The sequence below is a fragment of the Uloborus diversus genome, chromosome 7 (genome assembly GCF_026930045.1).
Source record: "Uloborus diversus isolate 005 chromosome 7, Udiv.v.3.1, whole genome shotgun sequence".
NCBI lineage: Eukaryota > Metazoa > Arthropoda > Arachnida > Araneae > Uloboridae > Uloborus > Uloborus diversus.
The window spans coordinates 100,453,765-100,473,015 of record NC_072737.1 but is presented as its reverse complement, the minus strand read 5'-3'; the positions used below and the strand labels follow the sequence as shown (position 1 = coordinate 100,473,015).

The window sequence follows — 19,251 nt, the reverse complement described above, 5'->3', positions numbered from 1 at the left end:
AATATATTTAGCAGTACTTGAGAGCAATAATTGTTGTTAAACAGAATCGCTGTTATTCTTACATAGGATTTTTTTTTTTTTTTTATTGCCAGCAAGAAAAAGTATCTTTAAGATTGTTGTTAAGTAGAGATTGATTAAACAATGTGTACCAACTGTATTTATAATTTTTGATGAAAGTTGTGGATCCAGTTGGTAAAGAATTCAGTACAGGGTTAGCATGTGTATTTCTATTCTATATTAATCAATTCAAAGATTATTATTGTTCGCTATTGTAACAAATTGCATGCTTTTGTTGTTGCAAAAAGTTTCCTTTTGTTATAGAAAAATACAATTTATTCAAAAAATTATGAAATGTATTTTTAGGCTTTTTTTCATCTTCATTCTGTATCAATTTTTAATTACAGCTGTTTTTTTTTCTTAGCTGCAAAATTTGATTGATGCTCTTGAAAATCTCAAGAGAATTACGAATGAAGTGAGCTGCAAAGAAGCCAAATTAAAAAATATGAAATGCCCTGAAAATTTAAATGTTGAAGATTTAATAGGTAAGTGATGTTTCTCCCAATCTTTTCTTTCAATTTCCCTCAACATTTCTGTATTTGCTGAACTACTATAGTATTCCTCCCTTCAATAAATAAAGTTCTCCCAGTACAGTAGACCCTTGTTTTACGGGGGTTACATTCCACGGAATGCCGCGTAATTCGAAACCACGTTAATTGAGACCTTATAGTAGTGTTAAAATTGAGGTTAGGTTCCGTAGATAAAAATACTTCATTCTAGTGATGACTAATTGTATAATAAATTTATATACTATTTACCTGAAAGTTTAAGATGGTACTATAAAGCAACAGCGCATTATAAAATGAGTTCTTGGGTAAAGATGAAGAATAAGTTGCACTAGTGCAATCTCCCTCTAGAATTTCTTTTTTTTTCCAACAAACACTCCTAAACAATAGTTACTAGACAAATTCTGAATATAATTTCGTTTAGATTCATGCAAAATGTTTATTTAAATATCAACATAAATTTCTGTGTAAATTGTTGATTTTTTTAAAACATTTATTTATTTTTATTTATTTATTTAATTTATTTTTATTTATTTGTTTATTTATTTATTTGAAAGAAAGAAAGAAAAAATAAGACTTCTTAAATAATTTTAGTCTCTTTTAATAAATACAATATTTACTTATTTATGACACTCACATGCTTGAATTTGGGTTTTACACAGATTAATGAAATGAAAACATAAACAGTTAAAAGATATTATATTTATATGACAACAGAAACTTTTCATTAAAAAAAATCATAATAAAGCAAGAACACCAACAAATTTCCTAACATTTATGATAAAGGGGGGGGGGGGATGATTTGAAGTTAAGAATTCATCGAGTAGTAATATCCAACTATACATTTTTTTTAAGTGAAAAGTAAGCAGCAGTTGAAACTAAAAAAAATAATAGTAGTTTAAAAAACTAAAAAAAAAAAAAAAACTCTTTTGTAGCGATATGAACTTCAAAGTAAAAAGTAATCTTTGAATGTTAAGTATGATAAAATAATTCACCAAACAATTAACTTTGATGCAAAAAAATTGTGGGGTGCTGTCTACTTACAATTTTGCAAGGACAAATAATGGAAGAAATTTAAGACAGCTGATATGAAGCCCTCCACACTTTTTTGCATTAAAGTTAATGTTTGATCAATTATTTTATCATACTTAACATCCAAAGATTATTGTTTACTTTTTTGTTCATATTGCTACAAAAGTGTTTTTTTAGTTTTTAAAGCTATTATTTTCTTTTTTTTAAGTCATACTCGTTTTACGAAAAAAATAATCAAAGTTTTCTATATTCATAAAATCCCCCCCCCCCCCGAAAAAAATGATTAAAGGGCTTGGACAACATTTGAAACAGGGATCTCTTGAATTCCAAAAAGAATAATGATACTCTTTAAGGTGTAACAATTGAGCCCTAAAAACGTTCAACTGCTCTGATAAATTGCCTGTTGAGTTATTGTCTAATACAGCCAATCGTATGTGTGTGGAAATCATATTTATGTTACTTTAAAAATTTGAGTTACATTTTAATAAAAGCATTATTCAGCAATGAATTTTCAGTTGGAGGATTGATTTTTTGTCCTCATATTAGTAAATTTATGCAATAATTAGTTATTAATAATATGTAATAGTTAAATAATAAATTTGATAATAGAATATTGCATTGTTATCAGGTCTAAGGTTGCATGCCAAATTTTAAAAAAAAATCCGGTCCCAGGAAGTGGGCGAAATTGAGTTGCGAGATTCTGTTACAAGATACATACATACTAGTGAAGCTAATAAAAGGGCGTTAATGAAAAAAAAAAGGAGTATCATTTCTCTGAACCTGTAGTTATATAAGGGAGTTTTTGATGTCTTGAACTTCTTGTAATTGTATTTCATCATATGTTTAAAACTAAATTACAGATTTATGATTTTATTTTTCTTTTGCATTAGTAAGGATGGATAAGAAGGATACTTATAAGCAGTACAAGAAAGCTGATGCTTATTGTAAATATGTTGATGATTTAATTGCCTCCTTCATACTCCTGAATGATGCAAGGGAGGACGCATTGAAGTACTTGAAGTACACTACAGTATTTTATACTACACAAAATGAAGAAGTCAAGAAAGTAGTCCATGTAGGTATCACATGCTACTTTTGATTTTTCTTTCATCAAAGTTAAATTTATCAAAGAGTCATCTTTCGTCAAAGTGAATTCTCGAAGCGAATTCAAAGTCTGTGTTCATGCTGACCCTTCAGCATTTTCTTCCCACTTTGGGTCAAATACATAATATAAGTTCATCCAAATAAAAAGCTAAGAAGGTTGACCCCACCAGGGGCAGCTAAGGGGGGTTTGGGACAAACCCCCGAAAAGTTAGTCTCAAAAAAAAAGAGAAAAAGAAGAGAGAAGAGAAAGAAAAAAAGAAGAAAAGGGAAAAATTCCAAGCGATTATACATACATATATATATATATATATTATATATGTATATATATATATATATATATATATGTATATATGTATATATATATATATATATATATATATGTATATATATATATATATGTATATATGTATATATATATATATATATATATATATATGTATATATATGTATATATATATATATATATATATATATATATATATATATATGTATGTATATATGTATGTATATATGTATATATATATATATATATATGTATATATGTATATATATATATATATGTATATATATATATATATATATATATATATGTATATATATATATATGTATATATATATATATATATATATATATATATATATATATATATATATATATATATATATATATATATATATATATATATATATATATATATATATATATATATATATATATATATATATATACATAAGAAGTAACCCCCCCCGAAAGTCGGGTCTAGCTACGCCACTGCCCTTCACTACACAGGATTTAGTGATTAAAAAAAATTACTGAATGAGAATGCAATTATTCACGTCCACAGAAAATACTGAAAAATGTTGATTATTTTCCTCACATGATCTTATTGTGCATAGACATTTTATTTGTGAGTGACAGTTAAAAATCAAAGATTTTGAGCCTAGTGCATTATTTCATTAAAATTTTACCTTAGTTTTTAACTTCAAAGATGCAGCCACTGTCTTATACTTTTTTACTCATTTTTTGGCTAAATTAGACAGTATTCAAAGAACAAATTGAGCTGTTATATTTCTCTCTCGTTTGCTATGTTAAAACTCAACATTACTGGTTTTGCTTTTTATGGAATTTTTTTTGACATTTTTGCACTCAATTATTTTTGCTGAAGTTAGAATAACAATGGTTAATAAGCGAATGGGACATCACATGGTAAAACAGGGGATCTTACGAATCACCTAAAGAAAAGCCCCCCCCCCAAATACTACAAAGCACCCCCAGGAACAAGATCCCTCTTCCCCCCCCCCCCAAAAAAAAAAGAGAAATCGCCCCTTCCAAAAAGGAAATTAAACATTTTAATGCCACAGTCCACGATATGAGCATCCCTAATTAAAACAATTTTCAGAGCAGTTGTAGGTAGAGTAAATAATTTTAGTTACTAATTTATTACTTGACTTACATCATTTTTATTAAATATGACTTTAAATGTGCTATTTTATTTCTATTATTTATTGTGTTACATCATTGATATGTAACATTACTTTCATGCTCATTGGAGTCGAAGTTAAGCTAGGACACAGAGTTTTGGAGAGGGGGGAGGGGGTTGGTCTTTTCAACTCTTGCCTTGGGTGGCAGAAAATCTTGAAATGACCCTGCAGCTAGGCTGATCCTATTCGATTTATCAATCCCCAATGAAGATCAAGAGATAGAAGTTGTGTTCAATTGCTATAGCTTTGATTACTCGATGTATTTTCATGTCATTTGAACAAAGCACTTTTGAATGCACTGTGTTTGTACAATGTTTATACTGAGGCATACATGTTTTTATTTCAGGCATATCGAATTTATGGAAAGAAATTGAAAATCATGGAAAAAGCTCTCTCTGAGAAAATGTCTGGGCTTCGTGAGTTATTTCCATCACCCATCCCAGAAAGTCCGATTTCAGATAACTCTATAGAATTTAGTCTACCATCGGATTCTCCTAGTAAGTTTTTTTTTTTTTTAGTGACTACAACTGAACTTGGTTGTGATCACTTCCTTTATAGTGACAACTTAATTATAGTGCCATTATCTTCCCTTTTAACCAGTGCATGGCAGCGAACCAAAATATGATCTATTGTTGAACAACATAGGTTTAAAGTTTTTTCTTATGGAGTGTCTTTTTTAATTTATTGTTAATAACATATTGCTAAAACTTAACTATAGTTGGAGCAAACCTAATCTGGCAGCATTGTGAAGGCTATGCAGTTCCTAATCACAGCATTATGACACTGCGAGGTTAGGTTTGACCCAACTATAGTGCAATCCAACTAGTGAATAAATGAACTCCAGTGAAGGAGATGTACATTTTTTTTTTTTTTTTGCTATTTTAATGAAGTTTAAAAAGTTTTTTCTTAGATAAATTTGCAGCAGTACATTTATTCAACTCCAAAGTGAGAGAAACAACTAGAAAAATTTAGATTTATAGACAAGTTAGAAGATTAGATGTGTTCATGGACTCGGTTGCTGCCCAATTTTCCAGCAGAGCTATATAAGTTCTTCCTTTTCTTTCTTTCTTTTTCTTTTTTTTATTCTTTTTATATAATTGCACAGGTCAATAAAAACATTTTCAGTGCCATGTACTAGTTGATACAGTTTTAAACAATTTTATGAATTTCTGAAAATGAAATTGTACTTAAATACTCATTGATTAGTTGGACTACACTATTTCTAAAAGTTTAGTAACTTATTTTAGAACCAAAATGAAGCTGTTTAAAAATAAAAATCTGCCTGGTTTTGATTGAAGTATAGCAGTATTAAATGGTATTTTACAAACTGCTCTAAGTTATTCAAAATTTACAGCTTGGTTATTTTTAAAATTTATTGTTTAGTACTTATTAATTTTAGTACTTAAAAAGTATTGATGTCATTCTTCAAGCAGGGTCTCCAATTTCATTTACTCACAGAAAATGGTCAAAGAAGACTTAGGAAGACCCATTTTTTCATTTAAGAAAAAAGGCTTATTTTATAGTCAATTTTTTCCTGCCAATTACTAAAAATTTTTGACATGCTAATAGATTTTTTTTTTCATGGGGCATTTAGATGAAAAAATAAGATAAATTTTTATGATGGTAACAAACATCATAGCATACTCTTTCTGTAATACGTTTACACTGAAAAGTATAAAATTAAAATATTTCTGAAAAAAAAAAAAATAGAACCGACTTCAAAACTGCTGCTGAAAACTGCTCTAAAGTGTAAAAAATGATTTAATTCTTTGAAAACCATCAATACTATTTTTAAACATACTTTTTAAAGTCGGCACAAAAACAATAGATGAAATATGTAACCATAATTCAATTACAAGCATGAATTTTTAAGTACCTAAAAATGTAAATGAAATATGATTAAATCTCATTTTACTTATTGTTTTTGCTCCAACTTTAAAAGTATGTTTAAAGGTAGTATCGATGTTGCTCAAAGAATAAAATTATTTTTTACTTTTGAGAGCTGTTTTGAGTGGCAATGTCGGTTCTTTTTTATAAATATTTTTTGGTTATACAGTGAAACCTGTGCATAACAATACTGTCTATAACAATAAACCAGTCTCTAGCAATATTTTCCTTGGTCCCAGCAAAATTTCAGTATAAATAACCGAACTGTCTAAAACGATAACCTGTCTATAACAATATTTTTTTAGGTCTCAACAGCATCGTTGTATAACAAGGTTTACTGTATAGGGTTGTAAAATAAATGTATCATTTGTAGTAACCATGCTTGCATATATGCAGGGGCGGACTGACTCACTTTGGCCCAGTCGGCAAAAGAATATTTTGGCCCACCTCTGTAAATTAAAAAAGTTAAATTAAACCGGATAAAGTTCCCGAGTCAAGCAAAGACATTAAACTATCGGTAATTCCTATTTTTCTTTAAGTTTCTAAATCAAGTTTTAAAGTTCTAAAAATGAAAATTTTGGAACGTAGAATAAAGTTAACTCTGACACATTTTTTATGTGCCTTGAAAGAAGGATACTAATAATGGTTATAAATCTGAAAACGTACATGTTTAGGCTTCTTTACTGAGGAAAAATACGAGGAAGGGGAGGATTCAGGTAAATCCCCCTGGAAAGTTTTCAAAATTGGTTGATCAATATAGGCCTAAGAAGAAAAGTATCAGTAGAAGGGGTTCTAGTTCCCTTCCATGCGATATTTTCAAAGTTGATGTCAAAAACTGCAATTTTACAATTTTCAGTAACGTTAGAGGAAAGAGAAAAGAAGGGGTTCCCCCACGATTTTATTTTCTGAACTTATTTTTTTCGAAATTGAAGTTGATATTAGTCTATTTTTGTTTACAATAGAATATCGGGGGCTCTTCCGAGAAATTCTCCGATATGGGAAGTTTTAGTAATGCAATTTCAGGCCTTCGTAAAATTAATGGAACAGGGAAGCATTGGGAGCTTCCTACGAAAACATTTCGAAGTTGAACTATTTAAAAATGCAAAACTATCTTTGGTCATGTTTGAGAGGGTAGGAGGCTCAGTGATCGCATTTGGAGACATTTAAAAACTGAAGTCTACTCGACCCAATTTTAAACTACACATAGTTGCTACAGGGAATCCAGCGACTCTCCTTCGTAATTTTCGACATTGAAATTTTAAAAACATAATCTTATAATATGTTTGGAATCATTAAAAGGAAAGGGGACAGGTTTCCCCAAGACTTTTTACGAGGACGCCGTGCCCTACCGCTTTTAAGCTATCCTTTGACCCTTAACTTAATCAACCCTCCTTGCCCCTTTAAAGGATAAACAAAACTTCACAAAAGCGGAATTTTTCTTCAAAAGGTAAAGATTCACACAAGCCTGTCCCAGAAACGTCACTCCTTTGTTTCAATCACTTATCAACAAGGATCTGCTTAAAATACATCTGAATGAACAACACATAAACACAATTGAGGACCTTGATGAAAGAACCAAAAACCAGGTAAGTCCAGACTCACCTCATTTTTGGCAAGAAAAACAAATAACATCAGTGTACAATAAAAAGACTAGTAGCTTTTTTTTTCGGTTTTTTTTTTAAAATTATTATGACGCTTTAAAAATTGTTTGGTGTGAATTTAAATGTATTAAGTTTAATAAAAAAATTGCTTGAAGTGGCCCACTCGAAGGTTGGCCCAGTCGGGGATCCCCGACTAGCCGACCTGGCCAGTCCACCCCTGCATATATGTATCATATGTACCTTATTTCTTTCTGAAAACCTTCTTTTGCAGCTCTAGATTCAAATCCGGAGCTGGTAAATACAGTTGATGATAGTCAAAACTCTCCGAGTTCAAACACTGAATGTACTGAAGACTCAAGCCATGAAATTTATGTTCCTGGCGAATCCCCAAGTGAAAATGCTGAAGTTACCGAAAGTATATGTCTGAAAGATGCAGGTTCACTGTCAGCAACTGATGAAAAGGATGTCCCAAATATGGAAGTTACTTCTTTTGATGTTCCCTTTAGACAAGAAGATTCAGACATTTCAGATGAAAAAAGTAATGTTGATTCTAATATTATGGACTCAGAATTGAAGGTGAAAAGTGATGTCGCTACTCCAGCTGAAGGAGATTCAACTGATATAGATTTTCTGCTTGAAAAGGCTTATGATGAACGTAAAGGTAAAAAAGCGAATATCAAACGTAAAAATAGAAAATTTGTTGAAAGCTAAAGGGAGCAAAGCCTGCAAAGTTTCTGACAGTGAGAAGGGTGATCAGCATGAATCGAATGAGTCCAAACTTCCAACTAAGGCAGTCATAGCTACTGTAGAAGATAATAATAATGGTAGCAATTTTGAAAATCCAATGTCAGAAATTGTCAATAAAGCAGAAAAATTGCAGGTACCTCCTTTTCTGGATGCAGATAAAGTATCAGAAAAGGACACAGTTCAAACTGATAACATTATTGACTTTGAACAGGAAAAGGAAAGTCAAGATCAAGATGTATCCAAGATTGATGATTGCCAGTCAAGAACACTTAAAATGGATACCGATGCGGATGAGGAAAATAGCGTGCCAAAAATTTGTGCACCAGCTCAACAAACACTATCTCAAATACCCTTAGAGCTGTTGAAAAGCCTTCTTGATAAAAACATATTGAATACTTGTTCTTCTCAAGAAACTGTTTTTCGAAAGGAAGACAATAGTTGTGAGAAAGTATGTGTCGCCGACAATGCAGCTTGTACTATTAAATCTGAGAAACAGGAAGAAATTCCCTGTATAGATGTTAAGCCTGACAAAAGTGTCATGCAAACTGAATCTTCTCAAAATGCATTGGCAGAATCTGCCACATCATGTGAAGAATTAACTAAATTCAAAGAAGAAAATCAGCTTCTTGAAGAAATAACAGACAAAATTGATAAAGAGTCCACCGTGATTGAAAGTAATTTGCCCAGTTTCATTATTGAAAGCACAGACACTAAAAAATTGAGCGATGCCCAATGTAATAAGTCTCTAGTTCCCGATAATGTTTCAAAAACTGAGGTACTTGACAATGCGAAATCATCAAACTTTTTAGAAACTCTTGGGACAACACTCAAATGCTTGACTGCAAACAACTTATCTTTGCCACAGTTTAAAGGTACTGAAAAACAAATGTCAGAGAGTGGGTTTTCAGTCATGGCTCTAGAACACTCACTTAGGTTATACAACTTCCTTCTGCAGTGTCACCAAGCAGTTGAAAACAAAGAAGATTACGTAGATAATGTGGCATTGAATAAAACTGAAGCTATCAGCACTGTTCCTAGCACTGAGAATTTAGATGTGTGTGTTAACTCAAATAAGGTACCTGAAAATGCATTGGGTAATATTGAAAATTCTAAACATGATAATTTAGAACTTATGGATATGGATGTTGATTCAGAAGATGATTCCTAGCAAAAATCAATTTTAAAGCTTCAATTGTGTATATGTTTTTGTACATAAATAAACTATCATATGCTTTTATTTTCAATCATGGACATGAAGTATTTATTCATGACTTGCTTAAAATTTGAATTTCATCTGGTATATTGACTTTTTATGACACAAAATGTAAATTTAAACCTCGTTGGATTTTTAAAAATTCAAACAATCTAGTCATTGTAATTAATAGGTATAAACATTCAGTTTCATGATTTTGCTGGCAAAACTTCCTAAGGCGTAACTCTCCACCCCTACCAGAGGAGTTCGCCTACAAGGGAGGCCAAAAAAAGAAAAAAACCCTATGAATTCCTGAGCTTTATAGGACCTCTGCGCCAAGTTTGGCAAAGTTTCAAATAGAACTGGTTTTGCCTAAGGACCCCACCCTCCCTATAGGGAGGTGAAAACCTCCTTATAATAGTTCTTGAGCATCAAAGAATTTCTGTCAAATTTGGCAAAAACCCGACATAAACTGGATTTGTATAAAAATCATGCACACACAAATAAACTTTAATTTTTTTTAATTAAAAACTAAAACAGAATTTATAACTTTATAGTTTGACTCTAAGGGCCGGAACTCATAATATTGGAGAATTTGATTCCTTTACCACAGCGTTTTACCATGACATTGTTGGAAAAACATTGCTCACATTCAAAAAATCTGGCCATGTTGAAAGAATATCCGCTATTGGACCAATATTGGCGAAATCTAGTGCAGCAGAACTGTAGTGCGAAATTAGTTCAATATTTATTTGATTTTGGTTAAAATCGTAACAATATTAGCTTTAGCTTTCTTTGCAATATTGTAGCAATGTTGGCTTTGTGCTATATTTGATTATGAGATAATATGGTTTGATTAGGAGAATTATCAGAGACATCTAACACAACACTTTGGCTAACTACTGATTAAAAAACCAATGTACATGTGATTTTAGATCAATTTCAAAAGATTCAAGCATTGTTGGTGCAAATAGTAATTTTCATTGTGAACATGTTTCTGCATCCACGAACAATACTATAGATTCGTTTTGAAAATTATTCTCTGTTAAAGTGAAGTGATTAAATACTTAATTACTGTCTTGATATACATAACATAGATATTCATAAATAATACTTGCATTACAGAAAACACCCTTTTTAACTACAAACTAATTATATGATTAGTGTTGAATCAAGGCAACTCCAATATTGACTTTTGATTTAAAAACAGTATTAACTAATATTGTGAAGAAATAAATTCCCTACACGTCTAAATCCATACGGGCCCCACATCCTTTAACCAGTGACATTACAATATCGTGCCAAGATAAAATGTTACTTGGAGTATACAAAGGAACCGTATAACTCTTTATTTGAAGAACATTCTAGAAATTTCAATAATTGTTTTGACTGAATACTCCACTATTCACTAACCCGTAACTCAAGAAAATAAAAAGAACAGCGATGAAATTTCGGTGGAAACAAAAACATAGTGTTTATTTTAAAATAATTTTCGACAGTCCTTGTTTTTCATCCATTGCATAGTCCTAGAAAGACAGCAAGGTCGCTCCTTTGGCTGCATCGACAATGTTGCCCATTACGATTGCACGAGCACCGTGTGCATTCATTGCAACAAAGTCGGTTTGAACAGTCTTCAAAGTCTCTGGCGCAGTCCTGTTGCCTGTAAAAAAGCACAAAAAGTTAGTGCTGAGTTAGGATTATACGATTAGAACACTTAATAATATTTACTAGTCTTATTGATTCCAGCAAACCAACCTTTAATGTGGGGAAAGGGGAAACTTTCTAAAATTGGGACTTATCCCCAAAATGGGCCAGTTTTACCACCTTTAAGCAAAACTGCTCTGCAGACAGAGATCGTGCTAAAAAAATTTCAAAAGAAAAAGTAAATATACTACTATACTACCCCTAATTTTTGAGAGAGTATTTCCTTCATTTTATCTTTTGAGCAAGGACATAACCGGTGGGAAGGGGGTGGGGGGCAGATTCCCCCACAATTTCCGTTGATGAAACGCCCCCAAACCTATTTTCCCACTGACATCACCAAAGATATTCTAAAACCTGCGTTTTAAATCTAACTTCAAATTTTTTTGAGTGAATGTCTCTCTGCCCCCCTCTCTCTCTCGCCAACAGCCAGCACCATTAAAGACTGTCTATAACTTAGTTTCCAGTGCTTGACTTTCGAAAATGTTCCGGAGAAGAGCTTCCGAAAACTCCTTCCCCTAACATCATTGAAAGTCAACCAAAATTACGTTTTTGGAGCTTTAATTGAGCAAGTTTGCCGGTCCCCTTAACGTTACTAAAGATGGTCTTACAAACGTGTTTTGATGTTCAAAAAATTACTGGGGATTGGCCCCAAATCTCTCTTTTCCCTAAGATTACGAAAGATCGTTTAAAACTAGGAAGTTAAAATTTTGAAACATTTCGGAGGAGAGTATGATATAGGTGACAATTTACAATTGCATTTTAAAAGATACAATTTCAAAAAAGGACCGGGGTAGCGCCCCTGAACCTTGCTTTACATTATAAAAATTGTCTAATATGCATTTTTAAAAGTATAAACTATGAAATTTTTCGGGGTTAAGTCAGTCTTTGAATCCCTCTTCCCCTTAACATCACTAAAAATCTTCTAAAACTCTTTTTAGAGCTACAATTTAAAAAGATTTCGTTGACGAGCTCCCGAACCGCCCTTTTTAACTTCCGACACACAAAGGAAGGGGAGTTATAAGTTTGACGTATCTGTGTATCTGTCTGTGGCACTTTAGCACCTAAACGGATGGGCCGATTTTGAAAAAAAAAAAATAATGCTTGAAAGGAGAGTTGGTCGAGTGTTCTTAACTAGGTTGCGTCTTCGAATGACATTAATTAACGAAGATAATAATTAAAAATCTCTAAAAGTCTTTCATTAACATAATAAGATATAAACAATTGAATCGATTATTTCAGAAAGGGCATAAGTCCAACTAATGCAAGTTTTCAGGAATCAATAAAAAATGATTATTTCATCCAAAAATGAACTAAATTCTACGAAACTTTTAATGACTAATCTAGCCACAAGTAGGAATCATACCTCACCTTAAATTGCGTTTCATTTCGTCACTGAAATTAATTATATATGTTACGGCCAAAACCCGAAATTGGCCAGTTCGCGAATTGGCTAGCATTGCTGAAAACTTACCGGCCAAAGCCCGAAATTTTCTTGATTTCGGGCTTTGGCCGGCCAATTCGCGAAGTGGCTAGAGACGATCGGCCAAAGTAGGAAGAAAGAAATGAAGAGCAGATTGTTTTCATAAACTTTTAAAAATGAAGTATTTTGAAATGAGTACTTCGGTGCACAATTTTTTCTTAAGTACACTTGGTCCAGAAACAAGCTCAAATATAAGTGATACCTCTGTGTGAAAAATAAGCTTGTAATGCATCAAAATATGATCTCGTCTTATTCTATTCTCATATTTAAGCCATAACAGATATTATTCAGTGAACGTATGATATGTGATATACAACGTGATTATTATAATTATGTGATACACAACGTGATTATAATAAAGGGCGTTAATATAATCTTCAGGCTATTATTATACCGTGAGGATTAGATTAACATTTCTATTATCAAAACATGAAGTACTCAAAAATGAGTAGATTTTACTGATTTTTAAGTATTCTGCTTTAATAGCTCATTTTACTAATTTCAAATGAGGAAAACAATTACGTAGTATGGGAGTCAATAAAGCCCATCACTTATTACTACAAGTTGTGAACTTCCACATTATAAAAAAGAATTGTGTAACCAACCTTACTCCTTAAATTTGGTGGAAGCATAGCTGCATCTACTGCTCTGGAGTAACTTAACTGATATAACTGGTGCAAAGTTCCACATCGCTTGTGGAAGGTTACGCCATGGTAATATAACTATAGCGTAGCGTCTCACTCATTTGTACGTAAGGTTAGACCATAATGTTCTATATGCTTACAGATAAATTATTTGAAAGGTTACACAATAGCAAAATTTAAGTTTTCATTTGATTTTCTTGAACTGGTTCTCATTTTCAATTGTAAGTGGACTTGTACTTCAAGTTAACTATTTGATGGTTTAAATTAACCAGGTAGGTACATTAAATGATCAATTAATATTTTTTCTACACGTTTTAAATTGAAAGTACAAAAGTAAATTAGTAGGTGAAAATACTTGAAATTTCGTTATAACAGTGTTTTTAAAAAATCATGCTAGAAACCCCTTGTTTTTTGTCTTCTTTGCAACTTTTGCTTTCAATCATTCGTTTATTCAATATTTATCAAGTTCATTTTTTTTCCACAATCAATATACACCAATTACAAACAAGACGTTTTTATTGCACTATTAGAGGAATACCCAGGACACCGGGTGGGGTCTGAACTCACAACGGGAGTCTTACAGACATGTCGCAAAGCAAGAGAACTGCTCGGCCACAAAGATCCGTTTTCATTTCGCTCATAAGATTTTATATTTACCAGCTCTGTGCCGATATTGATCTTTACGCATACACTTTAAATTCTACTGACTGCAGGTGGGACTTACACGAAACATAGTGCAAGGTTCCTCAAACAATTTGAGTTTTTTAAACAGAGATACTACACACTCCAGAATTCGTGAACGTTACACCCATTTATAATGGTAATCTTACACATTTTTTTCTCCAGTGCATGACATTTCGAATTGCATAAACATTTATCCCTCCTCAAGGACGGATACAAGGGAGGGATGATCGCCCCTTCTTTGAGCGAGATACAGGACCTTCTTCATATATATATTTTCAATATTTAAGTTCCAAAAACAGCAAAATTACATAATCTTCGTTGGTGTTGGGAGTTTTCAAGCTTTAAAATAAACGTTAGTCACTCCACATCTCCCACCTAAACCCAGAAGGTCTTGCAACCATTCGGGGGAGAAGTAGAGGAATCTCTGTCTCTCTCACTAGCAGCGCTGTCATACCGGAAGTGACACATGTACCGTCTACCAGTCAATCTACGATCTGCCATTATCATTTCGGGCTTTGGCCAAGGATTCCCGGCCAGTTCGCGAAATGACCAGCCAAAGTAGAAAATACAATAGTAATTGCAAGTGTTTCGGGCTTTGGCCAAACCTCTTGGCCATTACGCGAAATGGCTGGCCAATTCGCGAACTGGTCGAACTTCGGGCTTTGGCCGTAACATATATATATATTTTAATTTGGACTTATGCCCTTTCTGCGATAAATATCCTGAAAGACTAGTTCAGAATGATTAAAATGTAAATCAAGTGAAATAATATAAAAATTTTCCCTGTATACTCAATATTGGGTCATTCCATACAGATTCAACGGATGAGTACGCTCGACCATTTTTAATTTTTTTGAAACTCATATCAGAAAAAGATGCATATGAATGATGTTTAAAACCACTTTTATTTTTTCTCTAGCCTTAACCATTGATTTTTTAGGCGGTCATCAAAAATGATTTTCGCAGTCAAAAATGGGACTTTTAGACCTTTGCATTTTGGCCAAAATCTATTTGAATAACATTTATGGCAAGTAATTTTACGCTTTGATGTTAAAGTGCATACAGGGCCGATCCTAGGGTGTCGGCCGCCCGTGTGCAAAGAGCTAATGTGCCGCCCCTCATGAGTAATTTGCATATTTTGACTAATCTTTGACGTCCATATAAATACTATTTCTTCAAATTTCTATATCAAGTTCTAATTTAAAAAAGAAAAAAAAAAAAAAAAAACAGAATTATGAACTTATAAAAAGGAAGAAAAGTTTTATAGTAAGAAACTCCTTAGGTACAATTTATATCTTTGAAGAAAGTAATAGATACCAAAATTTACTAGTCGTAAAAACGCATTTTATAGTATGTCTTCGGTGAGAAAGCACGGAGGAGGAGGAATCATGGGAGGGGGGATTACTCCCAGAAAATTATCGAAATTGGCGTACGAAAAATTGTTTTAGTGATCTTAGGTTGTGTTTGGTTGCAAGGAGAGAAAAGAGTCGGGTATATTCAAGGTGCATGGAGAAATTTTCGAAATTGACGTCAAAAATCGCAATTTTAGGAATTTTTTCGAGACTTCAGGGGAAAAGTAATGCTGGAGTTCTCTCCTAAAATTCTTTCAAAATTGAAATCAATTCGAAGCTATTTTTTGTGATCGCTGCTTAGGAAAGATAGGTGCTCTTTCCGAAAATTTTTCGAAACTGAAGTTTTAAACAAGCAGTTTTGGGTTATCTTTGTTGACGTCGCTAGAGGGAGGGAGATTCAATCATCTCCTATCGAAAGTTTTTGAAATTAAAGTTTAAAACGCAAATTTAGGCTGTCTTTGGTGACGGTAGGGGATCTGGCGGCTTTCCTTCGGTAATTTCTCGGTACTATTGTTTCAAAAACCCATTTTTGGCTGTATTTGAAAACGATAGGAAAAACGTGAAAATATTCCGAACCGAAATATTTTTCAGAGCTAAATTCCATTTTAGGCTATTTTTGGAAGGAAGGGTTTCGGGGCCCCCAAGTGGATATTTCTAAAAGCCCAATTTTATGCTATCTTTGGTGACGTTAACAGAACTGGGAAGCTTCAGCGAATCTTTCGGATATTTTTCGATATTAATATCTGAAAAACACAACTATAGACCCTTTTGTCCATCTCACATCGACGATTGATGGGTATATGCCCTAGCGCCGTAAAAAGTTACATAAGCCAGGCAATTCTCCTCCAGAGTTTTTGTTATGCATATGTTTGACTCTCAGGGGAGTCGCAATTTTCCACTGTCCCTCCACGCATCCGCGATTGTTGGAAAATAATTTCTTGTTTGAAATGGATGCGACAGTATCTAATAAGTATGGCTTTTTTTAAATATAATATATAAAATATATCTTCATTGTTTAGGTCTATAAAAGCTTGGGGGGTAAACACTAGTGGCCGCCCAGGGCCCTGAGTGCTCCTTTTAGAAGGCACCCTTTCTTGCTTCAGGAGGGAACCATTTCCCTCATCTCCAATCCCCTGTATCCATGCCTGATTACCGGTTCTGACACAAATTTTGCAACCAAATGAAGCATGTGTGTAAAGAGTAGATATTAATGAACAATAAATCAATACAATGTTCCCTAAAAATCTATTTTTCTTAAACTATGCTATGCTGTCGGGAAATCGGCACTTACTTTGATAATTGAACATTTAAAATTCAGCATACTTATTTGACTTATTCTAAGTTATCTTGTGAGAAAGTCTTGAAGAATTTTGCTTGATTAAAAGAATTATATGATGCGGCCTGCGGCCGCCCCTTGCTTTGGCCGCCCTTGTGCGGTGCACACCCCACCTGCTAGGATCGGCCCTGAGTGCATAAGATGATAGTCTTACATGCTGAGTTACATGAGTGTAACTTAATAATTAAAATAATGGCAACAGATTAAAATTCAAGGTCAAATGTAAAATTTTTACTCATTTTAAAGGGGGATAATTCGCGTAGGGGACGGAAACACAAAATGAAATACGGCAAAAACTAATCACTGGAACCATGCTAATAAGAATATGTAACTGTTGCTGTGTGTTTGCTTAACCCTTTATTGGTTACAGCCCTTCAAAGATCAGAAAAATGACAAAAAATGACATTTTTAGACCCCTGTATGTCAATAATTTTATTTTCGCGTTTCCATGGTTACGCTTTTTGAATCCATTAATTCTTTCCATCTTTTTTCTATTTCTTAAACTTATTTTATTTTGTGTTTCCATGGTTACGCTTTTAAAATCCATCTTTCGCATTTTAATTTCTTAAAAGTATTTTAATATCTGTTATCATTGTTTAGAAGGGTAGTTTTGCATGCTGTTTTTTTTTTTTTTTCTTTCTTTTATTTAAGCCTGGTTGTTGAATATCACTTGACACAATTTTTATTCTCACGGTGGACCGGGCAAAGCCGGGCAACGCAGCTCTTAATATATAAAGATTTGAAAGCTACTGTTAATGTGATTTTACACCTTTTTGTTTGTTTGGCGAAACATTTATTATTGCAAAGAAAAAACATCCGCTTCACTCTCCAAAGGGCCGGGTTCCGGTAACGTGGTCGCTTGGCGTGTTCGGCGCTGAGCAGGTTCAGTCTAGGTTTATTATTTTAAGGCAACCGTTAGTGTAAGTCATTATTTTGCGATTTGTTTTGAAAGAAAAGAAACTTTTGATTTGTTTTTATCCGAGTGAAATGTACGACATTTTCTTTCTTTCTTTCTTTTTTTTTCCTGACGATGATTTCTGAATGTTCCACGGGATGTTTTTTTTTCGTTAGACGGATCGATTATGATAGCGTGATTGTTAGGCAAGTTTTGCGATAAACAATAGAGTCGCGGAATTATTTTTACATACAGTGGCTCCCAAAAGTCTTCGTACACCTACGACTTTCAACGAAATAGGCCCCAAATCATTGGTTAGAATTAATATTTCGAAATAGGTATTTAATTATGAGATCCATGATCGATTTTTAACAAAACTGCATGAAAAGTTTTTAAAAGATATTAAAACTTAATTTTTTTTAAATGAAAAACCGAAAAGTGCCGGAAATTTTATCTCACAAAAGTCTTCGTACACTTTATAAAATATCTATATATTATTGAATACTCTAACTTTTGATTAAGTTATTAATTAGTAGAATATCATACAGTATTCATAACACCTTTTAAACGTCTGGGAATAGATTTCATTCTTTTTCTTTCTTTTTTTAGCGTAATTTATGAGTAAGTGTTCTACCACACTTCGAGTATTACTATTTCTAGTTCTATTTTCGTTTTAAAGCCCTATTTTCGTAATCTAGCCGCCAGATGTCTCTAAATACGTTACATTAAGTTACAATCTGGAGATTGAGGGGGTATTTTCTAAACTTTAGGACAATTTTTGAGGCACTAGACACAAACGTTTTAAACCGTGTTCTTCTTATCGTTATCTTGATAAAAAAACAAAGTTGTTTCCAATAACCAAATTTTTGGCTAAGAGTTCAAAATTGGTTTTTAAAATATTTAAAGGAACATCATGATTAATTATTTCATCAAAAATTTACAAACTACCAAGTCCTGATGCTGATATGCACACTCACACTAAAACACCTTCACCGTCCTGATTAACTGATCCAACTAAGTTCTTAAGATTAAGTTCCTAATTTTTTCTTCTACTTACAGTTATACAACAATTTAACCAAAAATGTTGAATTAATTTTTATCTGTAAGTAAGACACGATTCTAAACTGTTTTTAGCTTATTTATCATTGATTTTGGGACGAAAAGCGTAAGCTTTCTGTTTTTCGCACGACCAAGAAAATTTCTGCGGGAAGTGGTCCCATTTAATCCAGCTAATCAAAGAACTAGACGAACAATTTTAGGTGAAAATTAAATGTAAAATGTTTCATTTAACTCTGCAGAAACTTTTACAGTACTCAAATGTGTATTTTTCATGAATTTTTTAACTTCAAATCTACGATCACTTTTTGTCAACTTCGCCGGTTGACCTTTTCTTACCTTGTTTTCGGTCTGATCCCTTTCTTTAAAGCATTTTATCAAGCACTTTACTATACAAACAAATAAATTAACTAATTTAGAGACATTTCAAACCAATTTACCACTACTGTGAGAAAAAAATTCAAATTTTGAATGGAGTTTGCGGTTTTTCAC

The 19,251-nt window shown here is 32.6% G+C and overlaps 2 protein-coding genes across 3 annotated transcripts in view; one reads left to right on the top strand and one right to left on the bottom strand.

Annotated features, from left to right (window-relative positions):
* Positions 1-434: 434 nt before the first annotated feature.
* On the top strand, positions 435-9,632 carry LOC129225771 (uncharacterized). The gene is made up of 4 exons (XM_054860277.1): positions 435-542; positions 2,486-2,670; positions 4,528-4,678; positions 7,941-9,632. The coding sequence occupies exons 1-4, from the start codon at positions 503-505 to the stop codon at positions 8,378-8,380; spliced, it is 816 nt and encodes a 271-aa protein (XP_054716252.1). The 5' UTR covers positions 435-502; the 3' UTR covers positions 8,381-9,632.
* Positions 9,633-11,057: 1,425 nt separating this feature from the next.
* LOC129225772 (uncharacterized) overlaps positions 11,058-19,251 on the bottom strand; it is a 90,404-nt gene continuing 82,210 nt past the window's right edge. For both annotated transcript variants that reach the window (XM_054860278.1, XM_054860279.1), the window contains exon 4: positions 11,058-11,268. In XM_054860278.1, the coding sequence (XP_054716253.1) occupies positions 11,118-11,268 (151 nt within the window). In that variant the 3' untranslated portion in view covers positions 11,058-11,117. The remainder of the gene's footprint in view (positions 11,269-19,251) is intronic.

Coding starts and splice junctions, on each gene's coding strand:
- LOC129225771 (XM_054860277.1), top strand. CDS start 503: ATGAAATGCCCTGAAAATTTAAATGTTGAAGATTTAATAG. Junction 543..2,485: donor AAATGTTGAAGATTTAATAG/GTAAGTGATGTT, acceptor CTTTTGCATTAG/TAAGGATGGATAAGAAGGAT. Junction 4,679..7,940: donor TCTACCATCGGATTCTCCTA/GTAAGTTTTTTT, acceptor CTTCTTTTGCAG/CTCTAGATTCAAATCCGGAG.